General features: G+C 41.3%; 1 protein-coding gene across 1 annotated transcript in view; it reads left to right on the plus strand.

Annotated features, from left to right (window-relative positions):
- The window catches only part of RNF175 (ring finger protein 175), a 56,070-nt gene extending 29,315 nt beyond the window's left edge, over nucleotides 1-26,755 (plus strand). Inside the window, exons 6-10 of the mRNA XM_055550801.1 lie at nucleotides 12,706-12,813; nucleotides 15,996-16,116; nucleotides 20,640-20,773; nucleotides 24,323-24,424; nucleotides 26,635-26,755. Of these exons, the coding sequence (XP_055406776.1) occupies nucleotides 12,706-12,813; nucleotides 15,996-16,116; nucleotides 20,640-20,773; nucleotides 24,323-24,424; nucleotides 26,635-26,755 (586 nt within the window). The remainder of the gene's footprint in view (nucleotides 1-12,705; nucleotides 12,814-15,995; nucleotides 16,117-20,639; nucleotides 20,774-24,322; nucleotides 24,425-26,634) is intronic.
- Nucleotides 26,756-27,158: the final 403 nt, after the last annotated feature.

Here is a 27,158-nt window from a genome sequence, read left to right on the forward strand (position 1 = left end):
GCCAGGAGGAAGAGAAGTGAAACCATTGTTTAAATTTTCTAGAGCACTATTTGCATGTTGATTTTTAGTTCAGCGTTTTATAGGGTTCTATGCTAAGTCAGGTCACAGACATTTTATCATAAAGTAAGAGTTAGAAGTTTGTACTTCCAACAGCTATGTATGTATTTCACATCTGATAAATCATAAGCAACAGACAAGCTATTACTCACATAACAAATGAGGCTTTAATATTCCAACGCTCACTTTAGTTACCACTGCCAACCTCTGGAAATGTATATAATTCCATCGGATCATTCACTAATCTTTCCAAAGGGTTTATAGTCTCATAATGTGTCCACAAGTTCTTGCTCTCTGTGTTCTGTAGACAAGATCTGAATCCAATTCAGATAAAACTGATGAGATAAAGAGAAAATGTGTAGTGTTCAATGGCAATAAGACAATGTCAGATTTTGATCTGTGTTGGAGAATAAGTCAGAAGTATCCATGAAATATTTTTATGATTATTTAGCCATTCGCATGCTTATTTGTAATCCTCTAGAGAAGTGGGAGGGGCAGATATCAACTTTTACTTCTGCTTTGGAGAAGGAAAATATATTCAGTGAGAGAAACCAGATAAATAAATGTAATGATGAAAGCTGACGTTCAAGTAAATGAATTTCAGATTTATGCGTATTTTAGTTTAATCCCACTTAGGGAACAGCTTTAGGGTGATATTAAGAAACCTTCTAAGCTGGCCAGTTTAGGGCTTTACACAGCCTTTGTCGGGCCTGGCTTACCCATCAGCAAATGAGCATACAGTACCCTTTCTCCTTCTTACAAAACACTATACACTTTATAAATTGTTTAAGACTTGTGAAAGAGATCTATGTTTTGGATGAATTGAAATGTACTTGTTTTCATCTCCTGAATGCAATTCACATTTTGTTTCAGTGAGAATGCATCATTTTTCTACTGTTTAATGAATTCCCTGAGCTAAACACTGAGCTATTTCTCTGCCCGTGTAGAGGAACTCCAATGCCTAAAACACCTACACCTCCTCCTGACGCTTCATTGCTCCTATATCTCAGATGGCCAGAGCCCCCTGCCCTCCGCTGCTCCTCCTCCAGCTTCTTCCTGCCCCTCAGCTCCTAGCCTTGGCACAGTCTGAGAGCCAAGATGCTCCACTAACATTTAAGAGACAATGGGAGTATCATATTAGGGCTCCATTCCTTCCAGAAAAGCAGTCTGGATAAAGAAGCTCCGGGTCCTGAGAAATAGTATGCCCTAAGGGTCTTTATGGATGCTTGCTTACTCATCACATTATAGGTGAGTCTCACTGTGTCCCATTTGGAAGTGGAGGACTTCATGACAAGTGAGGAAAGCTGGTCAGAGCAGATTCGCATGGTGCAGAGGGCAAACCCAAGAGGCATCTCTAGTACCAATGCAGTTTAAAAACTGGTTATTCCTCTCCCAGAGTACACCAAGGCCCCACTGTGGGAGAGAGAACAGAGAAAGGGAAGTGGGTTTCCTCTCTACTACAGTCAGGCTTCTGTCAAGCAATATTCAGGCTCAAACACAGGCCACAGGTCAGCCACAAAGAGCTGGGACCGATCACATCAATTCCAGCCCAAAGCCAAGCTTCCCTTTGTGGAGGCTGCCCTGACACGAGCACAGTTTCTAATCTGGCGTATCTATTTCAGTGTAATTTGAATAGCAAGGGAGTTCTGGGCTCTACAAACTCATACTGCCAATAAACAGAAAGATCTGAGTGGGGGCAGGGAAGGGTAGGTTTGGAAAACATAACACATCTATTACAATGATATGACATATTGAACATTTAACATGTCAGTTCTTTTAAATATGACTACATTTTTTCACATAATCTTTAGGACAGATTTAGGAGCTGGTCCCCCTCCCCCACTTCATAAATGAAGAAATTGTAGGAAGAAAAGCTAAGAAGGGGCCACAGTCCCGCAGGCAGTAAGTCAGGGAGCCCAGAACCAAGCCACAGACTACTGGAGTGCAAAGCCCCTGCCCCAAGAGCATGTTGCGGCTTAATTATGGTAACCGGCTGCTTTGCATAGAGAAACCCTGCAGTTCAAACAGTTAGTAAGCAGACACAGCTCTAATGCTGGCACAGCCTTGAGCAGGGACCCTCGAGGTAGAGAATATGTGTGGAGTTGAAGGAAGCCCACTCTGGTGCTAACTGGTGTTGTGAGGGTGGAGGGAAGATCCTCTTAGAGCAGCCACTTTTCCCACATCACCATTTGTGGCAGCATTAACTTCTGCCTTTATCTCATGCACTGAACAGTGATCCACAGTGCTCAGCACCAAGTCATAAGGACCAGTAGCCCAAGGAGTCACTGTGGCAGGAAGACCCCCAACGTCCTCTCTGGCCCCTTTTATAGGTGACACAACCTCACAGTCGTTGGAGACACCTTCTGCAGCCCCTGGGAGTTTCCTGCTCCAGGTAACTCCCTGATGGGACAGGATTACACCTATAGGAAAATGCTGTCTAGATAATGGTAGTATGTCAATTGCTTGAAGCAGAGAAAGCATTTCATCATAGAAATAATGTAAATGACAAGTCATTTCTCAGACAAGGTCACAAATCCTCGTTTAAATCATAATGTTTCATAAGGTCCCTTTTAACTGGGACTCGGTGAAGCACAGCATTTTTTTAAGGAACACTGGCTCCAGGCACACCCTGGGAAATCCCCAGCCCACGCCCACTCCAGTGCAAACCAGCTTGCCAAGCTGCCCGGAAACACAGTTCACAAACCGATGCTGGTGCCAACGCCACGCCTCCTAATTCATAGAAACAAACACAAAAAGTCAAATAGGAGGAGACAAAGCAATTTTTTTTCAAAAGAACAGAACAAGATAAAACTCCAGGAAAGAAAAAATAATGAAACAGAGATAAGCAATTTGTCTGATAAAGAGTTCAGTGATGGTCATAAAAATGCTCAGAAATCTCAGAAGAATGGATTAACACAGGGAGAACTTCAACAAATAAGTTAGCAAATATAAAAGAACCCATCAGAGCTGAAGGATATAATAACTGAAACAAAAAATACACTAGAGGGAGTCAAGAGCAGATTAGATGACACAGAAGACTGGATCAGTGACTGTGTCAGGGCAGCACGCTGACTGGAACCGCCCGCCTGGCCAGCCACCACACCAACCACTTGCATGAGTTGTTTTATGACAGGAGGTCCTGGTAAGGGATATGGAACTAATAAGCCTCCACCAACACGCGGCAGAGCAGTTCTCCTGGGTTCCCTTACCCTACTGCTCTCCACCCGGGCGCCCTTTCCCAATAAAATCTCTTGCTTTGTCAGCACATGTGTCTCCTCAGACAATTTATTTCCAAGTGTTAGACAAGAGCCCAGTTTCGGGCCCTGGAAGGGGTCCGCCTTCCTGCACCAACTGGAGGACAGTAAAAGTCATTGAATCAGAACAACAACAAACAGAATTTTTTTAAATGAGGATACATTAAGGGAGCTCTGGGACAACCTCAAGTATACTAACATTCATATTATGGGAGTCTGAAAAGGAAAAGGAAAAAAGAAAATGACAGAAAAGTTCTTTGAAGAAAAACTCCCTAAGCCGGGGAAGGAAACATATACAGGTCCAGGAAGCACAGAGAATCCAAAGCATGATGAACCCAAAGTGATCCACATCAACACAAACCATAATTAAAATGGCAAAAGTTAAAGATAATGAGAAAATTTGGAAGACAACAAGGAAAAATGAGTGACATACCAGGGAACCCCCCTAAAGCTATAAATTGATTTTTCAGCAGAAACTTTACAAGCCAAAAGAGAGTGTCAGGATATATTTAAAGTGCTACAAGGATTTTTTTTTTTTTAGTTGCAAACAAGAATACTCTTCCCAACAAGGTAATTTCTCCTTCAGAATCAAAGGAGAAATAAAGAGGTTCCCAGATAAGCTAAAACTAAGAGTTCATCACCACTAAACCAGCTTCACAAGAAATGTTGAAGGGTTTTCTTTAAGTGGAGAACAACTAGACATAACTAAAAATAAGAAAATATATGAAGGAAAACACTCACTGGTAAAGGTAAATCCACTGGTGAAGGCAGTGGATCAATCACCAGTATGAATATGAAGGACAAAATCTGTAAAATAAATTGTAACTAAATAGTTAAGGGATACACAAAGCAAAAAGGTATAAAATATGATGTCAAACCCATAAAATATGGGCTGGAGAGGAGTAGAAATGTACTACTTTTAGAATGCATTCAAATAAGTGAGCATCAGTTCAAAACAAATCCAGATATATATATATATATATATATATATATATACATTTATACACAGGTCCATATATATGAGGCTCATGAACCACAAACCAAAAACCCACAATAGATATACCAAAAAAATAAAGTAAGAAGAACTCTAAGCAAACACTAAAGAAAATCACTAAACTGTAAGGGAAGAGAATAAAAGAAGGAGAAAGGAACTATAAAAATGACCAAAAAACAATTCACAAAATGGCAGTAAATATATATATGAGAACTTTAAATGTAAACAGACTAAATAATCAGAGGACATAGGGTGACTGAATGGATTAAAAACTCAAACCCATCTATATGCTAGCTCCAAGAGATACACATCAGATCTAAAAACACAGGGACTGAAAGTGAAAAGATGGAAAATACATTCCTTCTAAATGGAAAGTAAAAGAAAGCTAGGATACCAATATTTACATCAGAAATGATAGACTTTAAAACAAAGACTAAAACAAAAGACAAAGACTACAAAATGATAAAGGAGTCAGTCCAAGAAAAGAATATAACATTTGGGTATATTTATGCACCTAAGATAGGAGCACCTAAATACATACAGCACATATTAACAGACATAAAGGGAGAGATTGACAGCAATACTGTATTAGCAGGGGACTTTAATATTTCATTTATCTCAATAGATAGATCACCCAGGTAGAAAATCAGTCAGGAAATATGGGCCTTAAGTGATTAGATCAGATAAACTTAATAGATGTGTATACAACATTGCATCCAAAAACTGCAGAATACAAATTCTTTTCAAGTGCACATGGAACATTCTCCAGGATAGATAACATGCTAGGCCATATGTCAAACAAATGTCAATAAATTAAGAAGATCAACATCATATCAAGTATCTTTTCTAATCATAATAGTATGAAAATAGAAATCAACTACAGGAAGAAATCTGGAAAAAATAAAAACATATAGATACTAAACAATGTGCTACTAAACAACCAATGGGTAAATAAAGCAATAAAAAAAGGAAATCAAAAAACACCTCAGGACAAATGAAAGTGGAATCACAAAGGTCCAAAACTTACGGGATGCAGCAAATCAGTTTTAAGAGGAAAGTTTATAGCAATACAGGTATACCTCAAGAAACAAGAAAAATCTCAGATAAACAACTTAAATTTAAATCTAAAGCAACCAGAAAAAAGAACAGGCAAAGCCCAAAGTTAGTAGAAGAGTGGAAATAATAAAAAAGCAAAGAAAATGAATGCAATAGAGACTTTTAAAGATAGAAGAGATCAACAAAACCAAGAGCTGTTTCTTTGAGACAAAATTAATGAATCTTTAGCCAGTCTCATCAAGAAAAAGAGAAGGCCCAGATAAAATCAGAAATGAAACAGGAGAAATTACAACCATAAACATACAATCATAAGAGACTACTACAATTATATGCCAACAAATTAGACAACCTGGAAGAAATGGATAAATAGCTGGAAACATATAGTCTTCCAAGACTGAATCAACATAAAATAGAGAATCTGAATAGACCAGTTACTAGTAATTAAATTGAATCGGTAATCAAAAAACTTCCAACAAACCCCGTCTATGGGGTCCGACTGTGCAACCCCATAGACAGCAGCCCACTAGGCTCCTCTGTCCCTGGGATTCTCCAGGCAAGAATCCATACTACCCAAGGCAATCCACAGGCAATCCAGGAGTGGGTTGCCATTTCCTTCTCCAATAATCAAAAAACTTCCAACAAACAAAAATCCAGGATAAGATGGCTTCACAGGGAATTCTACCAAACATTTAAACTTCTCTAATTATTTAAAAAAAAAGAGAGAGAGAGAGAAGGGAACACTCTCAAACTCAATCTATAAAGCTAGTATTACCCTGATACCAAAACCAAACAAAAACACTACCAAAAAAGAAAAATTACAGGTCAGTATCCCTGATGATCATAGATGCAAATATCCTCAAAAAATAGGAATTCAAATTCAACAATACATTGAAAAAAATCATACAACATGATCAAGTGGGATTTACTCCAGGGATGCAAGGACTGTTTAACATCCACAAATCAATCAACATGATAAAGAACATTAACTAAACAAATGATAAAAATCACATGATCATCTCAATAGGTTCAGAAAAAGCACTTGACAAAATTTAACATCCATTTATGATAAAAATTCTCAACAAAGTGGGTATAGGGGGAACATGCCTCAACGTAATAAACACGGACAAACCCACAGTTAACCTCATATTCAAACAGTGAAAAACTGAACCATTATCTTCTAAGATCAGGAACAAAGCAAGGATATACACTCTCATCACATTTTATTCAATTTAGTTTTGGAAGTCCTAGCCACAGCAATCAGAAGAAAAAGAAATAAAAGAAACCTAAATTGGAAAGGAAGGAGTAAAAGTGCCACTGTTTGCAGATGACATAGTACTATACACAGAAAATCCTAAAGATGCCACTGGAAAACTACTAGAACTCACTAATGAATTTGGTGAAGTTGCAGGATATAAAATGAATACAAAGAAACATGTTGCATTTCCATATACTAACAATGAACTATGAAACATAGAAATTAAGGAAACAGTCCCATTTATCACAGCATCAAAAAGAATAAAATATCTAGGAATAACCTACCTAAGGAAGTAAAAGACCTGTACTTGGAAAATTCTAAGACAATGATAAAATAAATTGAAGATGACACAAATAAATAGAAAGATATACCGGTCTTATGAACTGGAAGAATTTATATTGTTAAAAATGCATACTACCCAAGGCAATCCACAGGTTCAATGCAATCCTTATTAAAATACCAATGGCATTTTTCACAAATAGTCCTAAAATTTGTATGGAACCACCAAAGACTCCAGATAGCTAAAACAATCTTGAGAAAGAAGAACAGAGCTGGAGGTATCACACTCTCTGATTTCAAACCAAACTACAAAGCTATAGTAATCAAAACAGTATGGTACTGGCAGAAACAGCCATTTAGATCGATGAAATAGAGTAGAGAGTGCAGAAATAAACCCACACTAATGTGATCAATTAATCTATGATAAAGGAGGCAAGAAAATACAATGAAGAAAAGAGAGTCTCTTTAGTAAATGGTGTTGGGAAAACCAGACAGCTACATGTAAAAGAATGAAATGACCCCATTTTCTTACACTATATACAAAAAATAAACTCAAAATGGATTGAAGGCTTAAGTGTAAGACCTGAAACCATAAAAATCCTAGAAGATAACATAGTCAGGACACACTTTGGCATCAGTCTTTGCAATATTTTTTGATCTGTCTTCTCAGGCAAGGGCAACCAAAGCAAAAGTAGACAAATGGGACCACATCAAGCTAAAGAGTTTTTACACGGCAGTAGAAACCATCAACAAAAATGAATATGTAACCAACTGAATGGGAGAAGATATTTGAAAATGATATGTTCAATAAGGGGTTTATCTCCAAATATATGAAGAACTCATACAACTCTATATTAGAAAACCAAACAATTCATTTTAAAAATGGGCCAAGGACCTGAATAGACATTTTCCCAAAGAAGGCATACAAATGGCCAACAGGCTCATGAAAAGATGCTCATCAGTCATCTGGGGAAATCAAATCACATGGAAATCAAAACCATAAAAAAATATTATCTCACATCTGTCAGAATTGTGAATATCAAAAGACAAGAAATAATTAGTGTTGGCAAGAATGTGAAGAAAAAGGAGCCCTTGTGCCCTGTGGATGGGACTGTAAATTGTTGGAGTCACTATGGAAAACAGTGTGGAGATTCCTAAAAAACAGCAACAACAACAACAACAACAAAAAACAATGTTTAAATACGATTACCTTACCATCTGGCAGTTCTTCTCTGGGGTACGGCTTGGGTAAAAACACCAAAAACATGTGTGCACCCCCTGTTCATTGCAGCATTATTTACAGTAGCCAAAATATGGCAGCACGTTCCTTAATAGATTAATGGATAAAGAAGAGGGAGTATACATGTAAAATGGAATATTACTCAGCCATTAAAAGGACCAAAGTTTGCATATTTTGAGAACATGGATGGACCTAGAAGGTTATGCTAAGTTTAGAAGTCAGACAAAGACAAATATCATATACCACTTACATGTGGAATAAAAAAAAAAGAAAACCAAATGAACAAACAAAACAGAAACAGAGTCATAGATACAGAGAACAAAATAGATGTTGCCACAAGGGAAGGGAGTAGGGGAATGAAATAGGTGAAAGGGATTAAGAAGCACAAACATCAGGTTACAAAAAAAGGAAGTTTCAGGGACATAATATATAGGCATACCTTTTGGGTCAGGTTCCAGAGCACTGCAATAAAGTGACTATCACAGCAGAGCAAGTCGCAAGTTTTTTGGTTTCCCAGTACATATAAACGTTTACACTGTGCATGTTTATACTACACTATTAAGTGTGTGACAGAATTATATCCAAAAAATGATGTGCATTTCTTTATTTTAAAATCTCTATTGTTAAAAAATGCCTACCATCACCTGAGCCTTCGAGGAGTTGTAATCTTATTCCTGGTGGAAGGTCTCGCCTCCAAGTTGGTGGCTGCTGACCAGATTGGTGGTCGCTGAAGGTTGGGTTGGCTGTGGCAATTTCTTCTAATAAGACAGTGAAGTCTGCTGCATTGATTGACTCTTTCATGAACGATTTCTCTGTAGCATGTGGTGCTGTTTGATAGCATTTTACCCACATAGAACTCCTTTCAAAATTGGAGTCGGTCTTCTCACACCCTGCTGTTTATTTAGCAACTAAGTTTATGTAATACTCTAAACCCTTTGTTATTTCAGCAGGCTTCACAGCATCTTCACCAGGAGTAGATTCCATCCCAAGAAACTACTTCCTTTACTTATCCATAAGAAGCAACTCCTCATTTGTTTCATCATGAGACCGCAGCAGTTCTTCAGGCTCCACTTTGAATTCTAGCTGCCTTGCTATTTCCACCACATCTGCAACTCCTTCCTCCACTAAAGGCTTAAATTCCTCCAAGTCATTCACGAGGGATAGAATCAACTTCTTCCAAACTCCTGTCAATGTTGATATTCTGACCTCTTCCCATGAACCACAAGTGTTCTTAATGGCATCTAGAATGGTGAATCCTTCCCAGAAGGCTTTTTATTTGCTTTGCCCAGATCCATCAGAGGAATCACTATTTATGACAGCTGTAACCTTATGAAATTTAGTTCTTAACTAATAAGAATTGAAATTCAAAATCGGTCCTTGATTCATGGGCTGAAGAATGGATGTTGTGTTACGGGCATAAAAGCATTAATTTCATTGTACATCTCCATCAGAGTTCTTGAATGACCAGGTGCATTGTCAGCGAGCAGCAATAGTATGAATCTTTTCCCTGGAGGTTAGTAAGTATTCAGTAAACATGTTGCAAACAGATGTGCTGCCATCGAGGCTTTGCTGTTCCATTTATATAGCAAAAACAGAGTAGACTGAGCATAATTAATCAGGACCCTAAGATTTTCAAATCTTAGGTTTCTACTGAAAGTCACCAGCTACATAAGACCCTAACAAGAGAGTCAGCCTGTCATTTGAAGCTTTGAAGCCAGGCATTGTCTTCTCCTAAGTATGAAAGTCCTAGATGGCATCTTCCAATAGAAGGCTGTTTTGTCTATGTTGAAAATCTGTTGTTTAGTCACTAAGTCATTTCTGACTTTTTGCGACCCCACCAGGCTACTCTGTCCATGGGATTTCCCAGACAAGAATACTGGAGTGGATTCCCATTTCCTTCTCCAGGGGATGTTCCCAACCCAGGGACCGAACCCATGTCTCCTGCTTGGCAGGTGGATTCTTTGCCACAGAGCCCCTAGAGAAGCCTCTATTTACTGTTGCCACCATCGTTAATTGTCTTAGCTAGATCTTCTGGGTAACTTTCTGCTGCTTCTACATGGGCACTGGCTGCTTCACCTTGCACTCTTGTTACGGAGACAGGGTCTTTCCTGACATATCTCATGACCCAACCTCTGCTAGCTTCAGACTTTTCTTCTGCAGCTTCCTCACCTCTCAGCCTTCAGGGAATTGAAAAGAGTTAGGAATCCCAGGGACAGGGGAGCCTGGTGGGCTGCCGTCTGGGGGGTCGCACAGAGTCGGACACGACTGAAGCGACGCAGCAGCAGCAGCAGCAGGGCCTTGCTCTGGATTAGGCTTTGGCTTAAGAGAATGAATGTTGTGGCTGGTTTGATCTTCTATCCAGACCACTACGACTTGCTCCATATCAGCAGTAAAGCTGTCTCACTTTCATTTGTACATTCACTGGGGCAGCACTTTTCACTTCCTTCAAGCACTTTTCCTTTGCATCTGTAACTTGGCTCACTGATGCAAGAGGCCTAAGTTTTCAGCCAATTTCTGCTTTTGACATGCCTTCCTCACTAAGCTTAATCATTTCTAGCTTTTGATTTAAAGTGACAGATATGCAACTCTTCCTTTCACTTGAACAATGGGGCCATTCTAGGATTATTAATTGGCCTGATTTCAATCTTGTTGTGTGCCAGGGAATAGGGAGGCCTGAGAAGAAGGAGAAAGGTGGGGGGAAGACCAAGTAGTAAAGTCAAAACACACTACTTTTATCATTTGAGTTTGCCATGTTACATGTGTGTGGTTTGTGGTGCCCCAAAACAATTATAACAGTAACACCAAAGATCACTGATCACAGATCACCAAAACAAATATGATAATAATGTAAAAGTTTGAAATCTTGTAAGAATTACCAAAATGGGGCACAGAGACACAAAGTGAGTAAATGCTGTTGGAAAAATGGTACCTATAGACCTGCTCAACAAAGGGTTAACACAAACCTTCTGTTAATTAATAATAATGCAGTGTCTGCAAGGTGTAATAAAGCTAGGTCTTCCTGTATAGTTGGTAAACTCATAATAACTGTATGGTAATAGATGGTAACTAGATTCCTAGTGGTGGTGATTTCGTAATACATAGAAATATCAAATCACTAGGTTGTACACCTGAAAGTAATATAATGTCATAAGTCAACTATACTTCAATAAAAATTTTAATAAGTAAATAAAATAGCGCTGAAACATTGCATCAGTAATAATACAGAACATAAGCATTTGGTGCAATGGCTCCAACAGGGAGGAAGCCAGGGAAGGTGAGATTTGGGGACAGGGTTCCAGGGGTCAGAGGCGAAAGCGTGGGGCCCTGTCTCCAGAGGGAGATTCTGAACGAAGTTTGGGGAGAAATGCAGGAGAGGGGTTCCAGAGAAGGAGGCGGGAAAGGGCTGAGGGCAAACGGGGAGCCCTACCCTCGTGTGCAATGTGCCAGCACTCCCTTTGCTGCTCCGGGCCCCAAGCCCCGCTCCTTCCAGCCCCTGTGTGTTCCGACAGGCAGGGCCCTTGTACCGAACCAGGAATGGAGCCGCGCCCCATCCCCAGCCCAGGCTCTCTCAGGCAGGAAGCAGCCATGCGGCCCTTCGGGCGGTTTTCCTAAGAGCTTTTACTGAGTGCAGCAGGGGAAGCAGCCAGGTCCACGGCTCCTTCCACATGGGCTCCATCCTTGCCCTGCATCCCCACCCTCTCACTTCTCCATGTGGACCCTGTGGGAAGGGGGAAAGCCCTGAAAGCCACCGGGACACAGGGCCCGTCCACGTAGCACAGGAAACAATGCTCAGGGCTCCTGCTCCAGGGCTGCGCGGGGGCCGCGTGAGTGAGGCCGCGCGAGGGCCGGGGCAGCGCGGGCGCGAAGCGAGAGGCTCCGGGAAGGACATCTCCCATCGCTCGCTTGCCTCCAAAGACTCCTGCCAAAGCCGCTGTAAGCCAATCTAGGGTCAAATGAGAAAAGGAGAGAGGGAGGTCGACAGGGCCCCATGTAGAATAACCAGTCCCGAAGGTCACCTTTACATGAGGACGTAAGTCACAATGAATTTACATACGCATATATACATAAAAAGGAGAAGGCGATGGCACCCCGCTCCAGTACTCTTGCCTGGAAAACCCCATGGATGTAGGAGCCTAGTAGGCTGCCATCTATGGGGTCGCCAAGAGTCGGACACGACTGAGCGACTTCACTTTCACTTTTCACTTTCATGTGTTGGAGAAGGAAATGGCAACCCACTCCAGTGTTCTTGCCTGGAGAATCCCAGGGATGAGGGAGCCTGGTGGGCTGCCGTCTATGGGGTCGCACAGAGTCGGACACGACTGAAGTGACTTAGCAGCATATAAATAGAAACACACGTGCATGATAGTACTGTCTATATATTGCTTGTTGATGGTATATTAAAACTCTAGATTATCATGGAGTTTAGCTGATATGATATATTCATGTTCTGTGTATTGTAAAATGAACAGAATTTTAGAAACTAAAAACTGACTTATAACAATGTTTGAAAAAGAGAAAATATTTTCTAATATATCATGTTTGGTGCGTCTCCCCATTTTTCACTCCACAGATTGGTTTACAAATGGTTTCTTCTAATCTACAAACTCAGCTATGCATTTGGTGTTGTGGGTTATTTGGCTATCATATTTACAATGTGTGGATTCCATTTATTTTTCAGGTAAGTATCTCCAATTAAGATGTTGATGTCTCCAAGCACTTACTTGTAGCATTAGCCTGGTCGCGTTGGCAGTGTCCGGAAGCCGCACTTAGCCCCGCGATTTTCCAGGGACACCCTGTTTATAGTTCTGTCATTGGTGTCATAGATGCCACTGGGGGAAACTAGTAAAAGGAAGAGAACACTCAGATTTCAAAGTTTTTAAAAAACTATAATCTTTAAAGACATCATCATTAAAAGTTGGCCTATATTTGTTAGAGCAATTTTTATTAAGCTAAAAAGTCCCCTTCTACAAAATTCTTAAGTCTCATATCCCTCTGTATATCTTTCTTCTTTAAACCCCTAGAACTATGTCCAACACAGTAGCTGCCAACCCATGTAAATACTGAGCACGTAAAATACGAAATAAGAGGTGCTGTAAGTCTAAAATACACATTGAGTTTCAAAGATCGTATAAGAAAATCCTTTTATGATTACATGAGATGACAGTACTCTGGATGTTTTAGTGAAATTATTTGATCTGTTTCTTTTTACCTTTTATTTGTGGCTATAAGAAAATTTTTAATTATGTCCAATCTGTATTTCCATTGGACAGCACTGCTCTAGAATTTTGTTTCTGCTCTAAATCGCTTCTGCCGGAGGCATTGAGTAAAAGAGGAAACTGAGTGCTTAGACATTGAAAGAGAAGTGAAGAGGTAACAGGGCAACAAAGTCTAGGGAGAAATAAAGGAAGTTGGGATAATAATATCCATGACTCAGAATCATGTTTCCACTGGGAAGATGGCTGCTGAGACGTGCTGTGAGTGAGGTTCTCAGGGGCAGAGCTGTAATGAACCTGTGTGTTGGAAAGGAAGTGTGAGACATACCACTGTGGAAAAGCACTCAAATGAAAATCCCTGGAATATCTCTCATGTCAAAATTCCTCTCACTCCGGGACCTCCTTGTGGTCCTGTGGTTGGGACTCCAACTGGGGTGCAGGTTCCATCTCTGATCAGTGAACTAAGATCCCACAGGCCACGTGACCAAAAAAAATTACTCTAAATCTCTGGAACCTTAGAAATTTGAAAGGCAGAAGTTAGCTACCCATAAGTCATAAAACAAGGAAGAAACTTGATGGAGACCCAGCCTGGGGGTGAAGGGCTCTTCCTGTGGCAACACAGAAATCTGATTTCATAAATATTTCATGTAATTTTCAGAGAGGGAACTCCTACCATTCCCTAGGAAGAAAGGGATAGAATACAGCTGTACAGATCTATTATTGTTTGTTTAAGCTATAGAAAGACACTGAATTATTCTTGCAGCATACTGTCTATATTACTTTAATGTATGTAAAATATTTTTTTACTTTTATGAAGTCACTTGGGACTGTAGTTACCCCCAAATTATTATCTGTGTGATTTTAAGATCCTTATCCAGGAATTCTCCTATAATGAGGTGTATGAAGAACCTAACCCTTCAGATGGGAAATGAAGTGAGAATCGTTCAGTGGTGTCTGACTTTGCGAACCCACGGACTGTATGTAGGCTGCCAGGCTCCTCTATCCATGGAATTCTCCAGGCCAGAATACTGGAGTGGGTAGCTTCTCCAAGGGACCTTCCCAACCCAGGGGTTAGGGAACCCGGGTCTCCCACATTGCAGGCAAATTCTTTACCAGCTGAACCACCAGGGAAGCCCTCAGATGGGAAGGAACTATTTTTTTCACTACTAATTGTCGTTGAGCACAATTGTATTGAGATTCTTTTCTGTGGAACTACAAGTTTGTTGCTACACTTTTTATCAATTAGACTATAAATCCATGCTCCCCTGGGCATAGAGGGAAGGTCATCTTCATTCTTCGTCACTGCCCCAGTTTGGAAGGATGAAGCTGCCCACTGTGTTGGAATGCCCAGTTCACAACACCAGAAGACCTCTGCCCTCCAGGTCTGCACAGCTTGTACCATTCCCTCCTCAAGTTAACAGAACACAGAGACAACCAGTAGAGGGTTCCAGAGAGACAGACTCCCACCTCCCCTCCTCTCTCCACTTCCTTCCTGCCTCAGCAGACCCACCGACTTCCATTGCTAGTATTAGTGACTCTTGCAGAGGGAGCAAATCGAAAGTGTGATCATTAAGATCCAGATATTACATCAGGAGCTAATCATTCACTTTTTAAAGAAACCTTTACCTTTAGAAAAAGAAGGCGGTGGGCGGGGGTGGGGAAGGGGCTGATTCACGTTTGTTATATGGCAGAAACCACCACAACATTGTAAAGCAATTATCCTCCAATTAAAAATAAATTTAAAAATAAAAAAAGAAATAGGGGTTGTTGTAGAGAATCCTAGTGTATTTGAAATATCCAACTTGCAAAATAAAATTTTTTTATTAATACATAGCAACTATGGCATAGTAACAAATGACATCAAAATGTGAGCTTAATCCCTGTACCAATTGTCAGGTTAAGCAATCATTTTTCCTAAGTCTCCATTTTTCAAACCAAAGTATGGCTAATGATATCTATCTCCAATATTTTTAGGTAAGATTAAGTATTTGAAAGCATTCTATAAAATCTAAGTTTGATCACAGGAATCAAACTTCTCAGCCCTAGCTACTGTCCAGACCCCACCCCAAGCCACTTAAATTAGACCCTAGAAGATAGTGTATTAGTATATACTTTAAATCTCCCCCAGGTAATCCTAACATACAGTTAGGGCTGAGAACCATTGGACTATTAAAGAGGTTCCTAATGTTAGCTCCCCACTGCAATCATCCTTGCCTGGAGAGCTTCCAAAAATATTGCTGCATGGGCTCCACCTCCAGAGAGCTAATGTAATTGGCCCAGGGTGCAGCCTGCAGATGGAGGTTTTTTACAAGCTGCCCAGGTTTTCCCACCGACAGCCAAGTTTGAGAACCTCTGGTTAGAGTTGGCTTGTCTCAGCACTGCAGTCCAAAGAAGACGTTAAACACTCTTTCAAGAATTATTTCGTCCACTTAGCCTTGAGTGGTAAAACTTAAAGGAATGGAGAGAATTTTAAATTCACTTAAAAAAAAGAAACACTAAACAAATAAATGAGGGAAAATACATTCAAGGTTCTGTTAGATACCATGGCAAGAAATACTTTCCAAGCTGCAGTCCTTCCCGAAACCAACCCCGCCCCCCCCACCACAAGATGCCCATTCTTACTTCCCTTGGCTGTTGTTTTCAATAGAATCAAAGCTAGAGATTCCATGGATTTTGGCATCGTGTCCTTGTTCTATGGCCTCTACTATGGAGTAATGGGGAGAGACTTTGCAGAGATCTGTTCGGACTACATGGCTTCTACTCTAGGGGTAAGCATTGCTTTCATTCTTTGAAATCATTTTTGGTATGTAGAAAAATGGTCTCATCTTACACATTTGTGACCATTTTCAGAAATAGATGTTTTTTGGTTCTATCAGCCTAACTGCTCCTTGGATTCTCTGGGTGTCAAATTCTAGCATACTCCAATTGCCAACATTTAAAGGTTTAGTAAAAATTAATCTAAAAAATAAAAATAAAGAATTAGTAAAAATTCAGCAATAACAAAAACCCTTTATCTGCCGATGCAAATAAAAGTCATATTTGATGCACATAAAGCACTTTAGAATCAATCAATACCTCAGGGTAATAATCATCATAAAGATCAGTTATTATACAGCATTTGAAGAAATAGAAGAGATAAAATGTGTGCTAAATGTATTCTGACTGTATATTGTCCCCTGGAATTAAAAAAATCACTAATAGTTTTTTTAACGCTCTTAAAATTAAAACTCAGAATGGACACACTTTCTGGTAAGATGGATTCCAGATGCAGATATTAGGAGTAACCATCTGTGTCTAACACACATGCATCTCTTAAAAACTTACATCCCAAAGGTTCCGGGTGTGACCCAGTGGTTTCAGAAATTCCACATCTCTGTCCTCTACCAGTCTGTTGGCACACATCCAGGTATGAAATGGAGAAACCGCTGTGAGCAGCAAGGAAAGACTGGCCTTCTGGACTGTGTTCTCCCCTCCACTTACGTTTCAGGACCGAGTCAACAAGGCCTTTGTTTCATCCCCCACCTCCCCTTCCCCATCTCTGTAGACTCCATCTTACTCTTTCTGTAGAGCCTGGAGTCCAACTTCTGTGGTGGAATGCTGGAATGGCCAGCCTTGTGTCATCTCTAAGACAGCTGCCTTTCTACTGAGGTCTAAGGCAAGCACAGAAGGGAGCATTTTCACTCCCAGTGCCTCCAACAGAAACCAGAGCCATCCCCCTTCTACAAATTTCCAAAGCCTCTTGTGCCTGCTTGTGGACAGGAGAGGAAGAGTTGAATCTCCTCTGTTCTCCAGTGGACCAGGAAGAAAAGATTTAACCTAGCAAAAGAACAAAGTCTTTAAGCCCCAGCTTTACAGAGATTCCTCACCTGATTCCATCCCACCAGTCTATGACATCTTGTCATCTCCTGCCATCCTCATTTCAACCACCAAGTATTGTCTCAAGCCATTGGCACAACCACCAGTGACTTCAGCTGATGGTGTGTGTGTGTGACACGTGTGTATATGCACTTATTCATGTGCTTGTGACAGAGGTAAGGAGGAAGCACCACACCAGTGCCTGAGCCGCACACTAATTAAGTCAGACTCTGGGAGTGGAGCCAATGCATCTGCTTTGTTTTAAAAGCTCCCTAGGAAAAGGAATAAGCTATTAAGCCATGCAGAAAGTTGGATGAGTCGTAAATATATAGTGCTAAGTGAAAGAAGCCAGTCTGTACTCTATGATTCCACTTATATGACAATTTGGAAAAGGTACAACTGTGGAGATGCTAAAGAGACCAGTGGTTGCCAAGAAGCTTAGGGAGGGAGCAGGGTTGAATGTGTGAAGCACAGGGAATTTGTTAGAGTGGTGAAATTATTCTGTATGATACTCTAATGGTGAATGCATGACACTATGCATCTGTCAAAATCAACAGTACTTTATAGCAGAAAGGTTAAACCTTAAGTGTGCAAATCTAAAACAAGTCATGTAGGATGTCAGGGAATGCCAGGATAGAATGCGGACTGTGACAAGAGAATTCAACTGTATTACAAATGTGTGAAATAACCTCTCTGAAGTGGGGGGGGACGGGGGAAGTACTGACCTATGTCTCTTTGAAAGGAGTGGAGATCTACGATTAAAAGCAAAAGGAACTGTATGTAAGCACTGCACTCCATTAAGTAAGTTCCCCTCAGGGCTATGGGGCTACCCTGATACCACTGCGCATGTATTCTGGAACTGGACTCCAAGTGAATGGAAGACTGGTCATGGAAGCTGTTTCTTGCTCTCAGAAGGCTACATACATGCAAGGAGAGAAGGCTAGAATGATCTGTGAATGGATCAGAGACATCAGTCTGAACTGGTATTTAGTTTAACATAGATTGAAAGTGAAAGTTTGAAAGTGAAGTTGCTCGGTCATGTCCGACTCTTTGCGACCCCATGGACTGTCAGGCTCCTCTGTCCATGGGATTTTCCAGGCAAGAGTGCTGGAGTGGATTGCCATTTCCTTCTCCAGGGGATCTTCCCCACCCAGGAATCGTACCCGGGTATCCCACATTGCAGGCAGATGCTTTACCATCTGAGCCACCAGGGAAGATCCATATAACATAGATTATATGTATCTTAATGTAGATGATATATATAGAAATATTTTATAGATATGTGTATACACATGGGTTAGAGTATACAGATATATTTCCTTGCTTTGTCAACTAAGAAGCCCTGGAAGCAATGACAGCTTAGTAGCAGTGAGCACAGAAAGTGCTCCGATCTTGTTTTCTAATACCAGTCTATAATAAAAGGAAACAGTGTTCCTTGGGAGAACGGCTGATTCTGGGTCTTGGAGGGAACATACAATATGAACCTAGAGTATTTTGTAGGGCCAGAAAGTAAGGAGGTTCTCAAAAAAAGCCCACACAAGAAAAAACCCACAATGCTGAGGGTATGTCAAGGAGACACAGAAGCCAAGGCTGAAACAATTTGAGCAACGCAGTAGCAGTAGAATTCGTAGTAAATAGTATTGGGTTATAACTCGAAGTTTAGAATAAATATCCATGAGTCCACAGTGAAGTACGTGAATGATTGAATAGATAGATATATAAATAAATGAGAATAGACAAATCTCCTATTCAGACAAATTCCACATAATTTATGGAGATATTCCACCTTTAAGAGGTTGCATGGTTAACTTTTATGTGTCAACTTGATCAGGCTCTCGTATCCAGTTGTTTGACCAAAGATGAGTCTACATGTTGCTTTGAATGTATTTTGTAGCTGTAATTGACTTTAAGGGAAAGCAAATACCCTTGAAAATATAGATGGGTCTTAGCTAATCAGTCAAAGACGTTAAGGGCAAAAACTAAAGCTGTTCAAAGAAGAAGGAGTTCTGCCTCAAGTCTGAAAACTCTTTCCAGAGTTCGGGCTGCTAGCCTGCCCTCCAGGTTCCAGACTTGCCAGCCTCAGATCTTTAAAATGAGTCTCTCTCTCCCTTCCCCCTTTCTCCCTCCCTGCCCACTCTCCCCCCACCCACATGCATGCATAGCCTCTGTTCTATTTCCCTGGAGAACCCTGACTGAAACAGATATGGACCATAACTCCTAACTCCCCACTCCCTAAGTGTGAACTGCTCATGGTGATGGTAATTTCCTTCCAAAGATACAGTGTAGAAAGAAGTAAAAGGTAGTTTTAGAGTAGAGAAACTTGACAAACACTACCTCAAACTAAGTAATCAAGGTCAACATCAACGATGATGGATCATGTTGACTGCACGCACCCTTGCCACGATGTGGCAGAGGTGGCATTTCACCTCTGTTCTCCTCTTCCCTAAAACTCATAAGCTCAGCATAATCAAGAGAAAAAAACATTAGCTAAAATCCAAGTGAAGGACATTCTATAAGCACCACCCCCACCCCCAAACTGTCAGTCATAGGGGAAAAAAGTCTGAGAAACTGCCAAAGCCAAGAGAAGCCTAAAAAATAAAAAAAGAGAGAAGCCTAAAGAGATAAGACAATTAATGGTATCCTGGATGGGATTCTAGAACAAAATAAGGACATTTGAGAAAAGCCAAGCAATCTGAACAAAGTATAGACTTAATTTCATAATAATGCATCAGTGTTGACTCATTAATTGTAACAAATGTACCACCCTAAATGTAAAATGATAATCACAGGGGAAACTTGGTATGGAAACTCTATTCTATCTTTGTATCTTTTACATCGAAAACAATTATAAAATAAATATTTTATTTTTAGAAAAGCTTCTTAGACATTCTAATGTGCTGCCAATGTTGAGAATCGCTCCTCATCCACAGCCCTGGGGAGATGCAATGTCCCAAGTTAGAATTCTAAATGCACTGCTTTCTAATGGGATTAGTCTTTGTACTCCCTATAGTCAGATGGGATTTTATTTAAATTGATTAAAATTTTAATTATATTAAAGTTAATTAAAAGATACATAGATGTCTGGGATTACTTGAGATCTGGGAATCAGAGTCTCAGGAGAATAAGGGGAAGGGTCAGGTTCTGGGTAAATTTAAAAAGCTTCCCATGTCATTCTGAACTACAGCCCTCGATAAGATTGTTCCTCTTAAAGGATTCCTCAGTGGAGAAGTTAGGTGGTTATAATTAGCGATGTGCTTTGGGGTTCAGTGGGGTTTTGCCTGGGAAACCTTTACCCCACAGTAGCATTGTTCCTATGGCAAAAAACATTTCAAGTTCTAAAGCAGCAGAGAAACAGTAAAGCCTCTATGTCTTCAAGCTGGCAGTGGCTTCCCTGTGTTCACAGAATGATGTGTGCTCTGGGCCTGTCCCCCAATAGTTCTACAGCGTCAGTGGGATGCCCACCAGGAGTCTGTCGGACGACATCTGCGCTGTGTGTGGGCAGAAGATCATTGTGGAACTTGATGAAGAAGGGCTCATTGAAAACACCTACCAGCTTTCATGCAAGCATGTGTATCCTTTTCACGGGAGGCCATTTGGCCTTCCTCAAGCCAGTGCTGGGAGATGGAAAATCAGGGAAGACTGTCCAATCACCCCCCTCCTCCTTTGTCTCCTCCTTCTCCCCACTTCCTTCTGCCTTGCTTAGCTCCCTTCACCAAACCCCAAGCCTTTATGCTCCCGTCCATTTTCTTATTGAGACTCTCTCCGATCCCTGATGAATAATGAACTGCTCTTAGTTAGCAGCCGGTAAACCTCTTTCCCTCCTCCTCCCCACCCTCCTCCTCCCCCAGTAATTTCTTTTTTAAAAGGAGTCTTCAGGCCACACAGACAGGAGGGCTGCAGCATCTGAGCAGAGGCTGGCTGGGAGAGCCGGTGAAGCCTTAAGCACACAGGTAGCCAGTGAGGACCAGGGGAGAGAGGGTGGGGAGTGAAGAATAGAGTGCAGTTTCAGCTGCAGGGCAGAGCTCAGGACTTGCCTGGCGGAGCCCTTGTCTGAATTTCACAAGAACAAGAATGACAATGTCCAGTTTTTTTACTCTAAGGATTGAATAAATGGAATCTGTCCAGATTAAACAGAATCAAATCATGAGTGCTACACATCTACGGTATTAATGGTGGCGTGTTTTACCTGGAAATAATTCTCAGGAACCTGCTTGTGTCAACAGTGGTGATGGGGAAAGCCAAGTATCAGCTTTGGTCTTGAAAAAAGGACACCTTAAATTACACAGGAAGGGACCAAAACAGGAGCACGTGGTTCTTGGACCATTTGATTCCCTGGCCTATGGGTTGTGCCCCAAATCACTATCCACCAGAGAAGGAATCTTTAGGGGCCAGACCAGCCTGGCCCTGGAAACCAGCACCCTCTGGGACTCCAGAGGGTGTCCCTCTGGAGACACCTGAGGAAGGGCTCCATGTGCATCAAGAGCCCTGGGCCGAGGCTGCACCGCCTGAGTACGTAACTCTGGATGCCACAGTGGTGTTGGCGTTGACCAACAATCAGTATTTGAATTCTTCTCTTCATACAGGGAAAAGAAGGCATCATTTATCTTTTTGTTAATTGTACTATTTGATAGTACAATATCAATTTTATAATATTGCTGTGCACTCAGTCAGTTCAAAGCTCTGGCATTATAAGTTGATCAAACCATCTGCCTCTTGCCTCTGAAGCCCACCGAACTCAGTCAGTAATACCATAGACGTGCAGCACTCATGATTTGATTCTGTTTAATCTGGACAGATTCCATTTATTCAATCCTGAGAGTAAAAAACTGGACCAAATGCATCTGAACTGTAATAGGAGCCTTTACTCCAACATTTAAGTCTTAACATTTTAAGGTAAGAAACACAAAGATATCCCATGTGGGATTCTATGTGGTTTTTCAGTGTGATACATTTCCCAAAAACCTATCATTCTTAGTAGAAATTTTCCAAGTCTGGTCCTAGTTTTAAATATGATTTAGTTTTCAAATGTTGGAACAGAGCCCCTTCTGCCATTTGCAAGTGGAAATATTTTCTCTCTCCACCTTTAAAAGCCCTTAGGGATTGTTGTACATGTGTGCATATGTAATCGAAAATGTAGTCACCTTTAAATTTGCTTTGCAGGGAGTATTATTAATGGCCCATTTTAGCATGAGTCATATTAGCACGGAGTGGGCTAACATGAATCATATTAACAAGGGGTGGGAATCTGAGTCTTGCTCTGCAGAAATTCTGCTGGGGTGAAGGCTTTTCATATGAGATTTTGAAGATAAAAGGGGATATTAAAGAGGAGATGAACATCTCAATGCTTGCTCAATGAGCCCTGAATGCCATACCTATCTGGAGGGTATGGGGCTATACACCAGCTCTTTTGAATGAAGAACTGTACAGGTTTTGACTTAGTATCTTTGTTATAATACACTTTACGTTAACCCAAACATGCAAAAGTGACCCCAGTTCCAAGAACATAAAAGAATGGGGACTCTTGGTCGCACACCAATCTAATACCGAGGAATCATCTGCGTGGCCTTGATTGTCTCCACCTCCACGCCCTCTGTCGTGAGGGACCATCTACATGGGCGCTGTAGCAGATCAGGGAAAGCCACCCTGGGATCAATGACTGTAGAAAGAAATCAACACGATGAATCTCATAGTTAATCATTGTGTTTGTTGTTTAGTCATTAACTCATATACAACTCTTTTTGTGACCCCATGGACTGTAGCCCACCAGGCTCCTCTGTCCATGGGATTTCCCAGGCAAGAATACTGGAGTGGGTTGCCATTTCCTTCTCCAGAGGATCGTCCCAACCCGGGGATTGAACGTGCATCTCCTACATTGGCAGGCAGATTCTTCACCACAGAGCCACCAGAAAAGCCCCAGTTAATGATCTTACTCAAATCTATAAGCTGTGGAACCCGAGGAAAATAAGTTTGCAATAGTAATTGGTTTTGAATGATTCATTCAAATATTCATTCAATAAATAGGCGTGTGTGTGTGTGTGTGTGTGTGTGTGAGTGTGTGCTTAGTCGCTCAGTCATGTCCATGTCCAACTGTCTGAGGCCCCTTGGAGTATAGCCCACCAGGCTCCTCTGTCCATGGAGTTCTCCAGGCAAGAATACTGGAATGGGCTGACATTTCCCCCTCCAGGGGATCCTCCCGTCCCAGGGATCCAACTTGAGTTTTGCATCTCCTGCATTGGCAGGTGGATTCTTTCCCATTAGTGCCACCTGGGAAGCCCCCAAACAGGCACTAAGGCACTGCTTAAGGTGCTGAGCACAGAGATGAATGAGTCACTGTCCCACAGGTAGCACATTGCCCAGGAGAGAGATGTAAGTACACAAAAAGTCATGACCCAGAGTGACTTGACTCAGGCTCTGTAAGACTCAGTCCCTGGTGCTGAGGGAAAACATACAGTTCATTGTCAACTTTGGGGACAAAGCATCGAAAGGGATTGTATACAAATGAATCTGTAAGTGCCTAGATTCTATATATTCTATTTCAAAATAACTGGCTCCTTATCAGTAATAAAAACTTGAGAAAAAACTTACGAAGCCAATAGAAATATCTGTACAAATATTTGACCACAAATAATTTGAACTTGCTGCGATTCATGGGGTCACAAAGAGTCGGACACGACTGAGCAACTGAACTGAACTGAACTGAACTGAATCTCATTACATAGATGGTAATGGGTAGGTGCCCAAAAAGCTAAATGGGGAGATGCTATGATAAATGCAGAGATATGCACAAAAAGTGAGGATATGTTTACATAAGACATCCTGTAAAAAAGCACATCCACATTCTTTGTCTAATTTAATCACAGAATCTGAGGTCAGAACATGTAAGGCTAAGAAGATCGGGAAACTCCTCAGGGTCATAGGCTTTGACTTCAAGCTCACTGCCCTTGGTGGGTTCACTGTCCTGCAGAGGCTCTAGGAAAGCAATGGACACAACCAAGTCATGGCCGAGAGCCATTTCTGCCTCCACCACTCCACCCAACAGGTGGGATCACTTCCATCACATCGTCATGAAGTAGACCTTACCCTTCAATATCCAGAAGCTTCCCTAACAAGATCCCTAAGCTTTCATGAATTCTGCATCCGAGGTTGGTGTATTGTTGGTAAAAAGCAGACGTGCCCTTACTGCAAAGAGAAGGTCGATTTGAAGAGGATGATCAATAACCCGTATCCTTTTTATAAAGTTATGAAATATTATTTTCTGGCAACACATTCTCTAATCTAAACTTTCCTTATCGTCACTACAGGTACGGCAGAAAACACTGTTTTCCCTAACTACCTATTTCAAAGTGACTTGTCCCTTTTCTTGCCCATGTCTGTGTTACTATTCCAGCTAAGTTAAATGCCAAAAAAGATACATTCTACTCTTTGTATTCCACTTATTCCACTATAAGGGCTTTAGTGAAAATGTGATGGGACATTGCAAATATGGATAATATGAATATATGGAAGGATAAGATAAGTAGGTAGGCAGATAAATGGATGACAGATAGGCAGAGAGACAGATGATAAATAACGGGTGGATAAGATGAGTGGATGGGGAGGAAAATAGAATAGAAAATTTAAAAGCCCCAACTGTGAAGTAGAATATAGAAAAGTATTTTTAAGGTGTACCAAATTGTATTATTTCCAGAATTAGTAGGGTTTTTCCCCCTGAATTTTGGCTTCTTTAATTCCTTGCTATATCTCATCTTTTCTTAGGCTAACCTAAGTAATAATAATATTGAAAGGACTGAAGACCTACTACAGATTTGGTCAGTGAATGGCAACAACAGGATTTTTATAGACAGCAGGGACCCCCGACCAAATAAACTCACATCTCGTTAAGGTCACAGGAAGGGAGTGTCCCCCTCCAGCGCTGACTGCAAGCCTTGGCCCTCCACCCCACCCGCCCAAGACCACAGTGTCTCTTCCAGGGGGGTAAACAGATCTAAAACGCATCCCCCTTAAGTGGAAGAGCCCTGAGGGGATGGCCACAGCCTGCCAGGAACTCCCTCTTAGCTCCTCAGCAGCAGCCTTCCTACAGTCAGTCCCCTACGTGTGCACCTCCAAGCCGTGAACTTTCAGGGATGGGAACGTGCCTTTGCATGTCCAGTCATGTAAGTTAGCTTGTGTGTCTGTTCCGCCACTGTACTGTACTGCCGTACCCTTCCTGGTACTGTACTATAAGATCAAAAACGTGTCATTTTTTGTTTGCTTGATTTTTATGTGTTATTTGTGTGAAAAGTACAGTATGTATACGATCATGTTAGTTGGGTACCTAGATAACTTTGTTGGACTTACGAAAGCACTCTCTGAACGGAACTCACTCATATGTAGGGGACTTGCCGTATTCCTTCTGAGTTCCAGTCACCTGACTTTCACAGTGCTAAAGGAGATCCCCGATCCCTGCCCCCTGACTCTTCACCGACCCTCGCTGTGCAGGTTCACCAATGGCTATCTGCAGAAGCGCCGCCGTGGCTGAGAGCTGCAGGTCAAGGAAGGACTTGCCAGTAGGGCCACAGGGCGGCAGCGCAGGTGGACCCTGGGTCTCAGAGCCACACCCCAGCGCAGAGAACCCGCTCAGCTCCCTCCCAGCTGGCTTTTCTCTCAGAACCCGGCCAAGAACAGCCCCGGCAGAAGGCTGTCATGCACCTTTTCTCCTCACTAGGCTGAAGCCAGAACAGCTTTTGGTTAATAACTCACTTGTGAAACCTCAGTATATGTGTCTTTGTTATAAAATGGGTGATAATATGATCGTAAATGTCACCTTAACGATCATTTGAATAATAAAAGACAATTGGTTTCTTTGAGAGAACAAAATGGTCTTGAGAGAATAAATTTTTAAATATTACATGTACTTTTTTTTTTCTGTGAAATACAAAACTATGTTTCTGAATGGAACATCCTAACAACAAGCATCATTCTTCTAAGGCAGCTAAAGAAACACATGCACTCCTCATTGAGATTCAGTGTAAGATGATTCATATGAAAAGTCTGCCTTTCCGTGTATAACACGGCTAATAGAGATACTACGTATGAAGTTCCCTCAGCACAGTCTAGCTGAGGGACCAGGATAGGATATGTATTATCAGTGAACTAATGTCTTCCTTTTTAACATGCAGTGAGTTCCCTCTGATGAACGGATGGCAGAATAGCCCAGAGCTGTTTTTGCTCGCTTAACGGTAGTTTTCATTGCCCTTGATTTTCCACGTTCATCATTCCCTGCTTCCTCTTTCTTTCAGTATGTGACCCTTACCTTTTATTCTTATTTGGGATTATATTTGGGGATTTTATTGTAGACCATTTTACTTTTAGAAATTAGATGTAGTATAAATAACTGTGACTGTTTCTGCTACGTGGCTAGATGTAGCACAACCTCCTTAACTGAGATTCAGCTGGGAGCGCACACACTTTCTATACGGACAGATCCTGGACTGGCTTCGTTACCTGGTAGCCTGGCAACCCGTGGTAATCGGAATCGTCCAAGGCATTAACTATTCACTAGGGCTGGAATAGCATGGCACGCTTACCCCAGAAGCAATGTACTGCATGTTGAAATATTTTCTAATACTCTTTTAATTTTTAGAGATCCCAAGAATTTAGAGAACTGAATAAAAACTGGCACTGGGTCTGTGTGGAAAGAATTTAAACAGAAGCTGAGCAGTGGAATAAACACAGAGGCCTTGCATCTTTCGGGTTACAACCCTTTTCTCATCCGTGCTCGTGGCACTTTTGGTACCACCCACCGTGGACATCCCATCCCGAGTTTGGCTTACAGTGATCTCACCTGGGATGGGTTTCAGGGGTCTGCAAAGTGCTTCTCACATACCATTTTATTGAGTTACAACAAATGCCGTCTTATCAGTTGAATACCTTCAAAGAAGTAGAGTCATTAAATCTATGGTTTAAGGACACGGTC

The sequence above is a fragment of the Bubalus kerabau genome, chromosome 16 (genome assembly GCF_029407905.1).
Source record: "Bubalus kerabau isolate K-KA32 ecotype Philippines breed swamp buffalo chromosome 16, PCC_UOA_SB_1v2, whole genome shotgun sequence".
Classification (NCBI taxonomy): domain Eukaryota; kingdom Metazoa; phylum Chordata; class Mammalia; order Artiodactyla; family Bovidae; genus Bubalus; species Bubalus kerabau.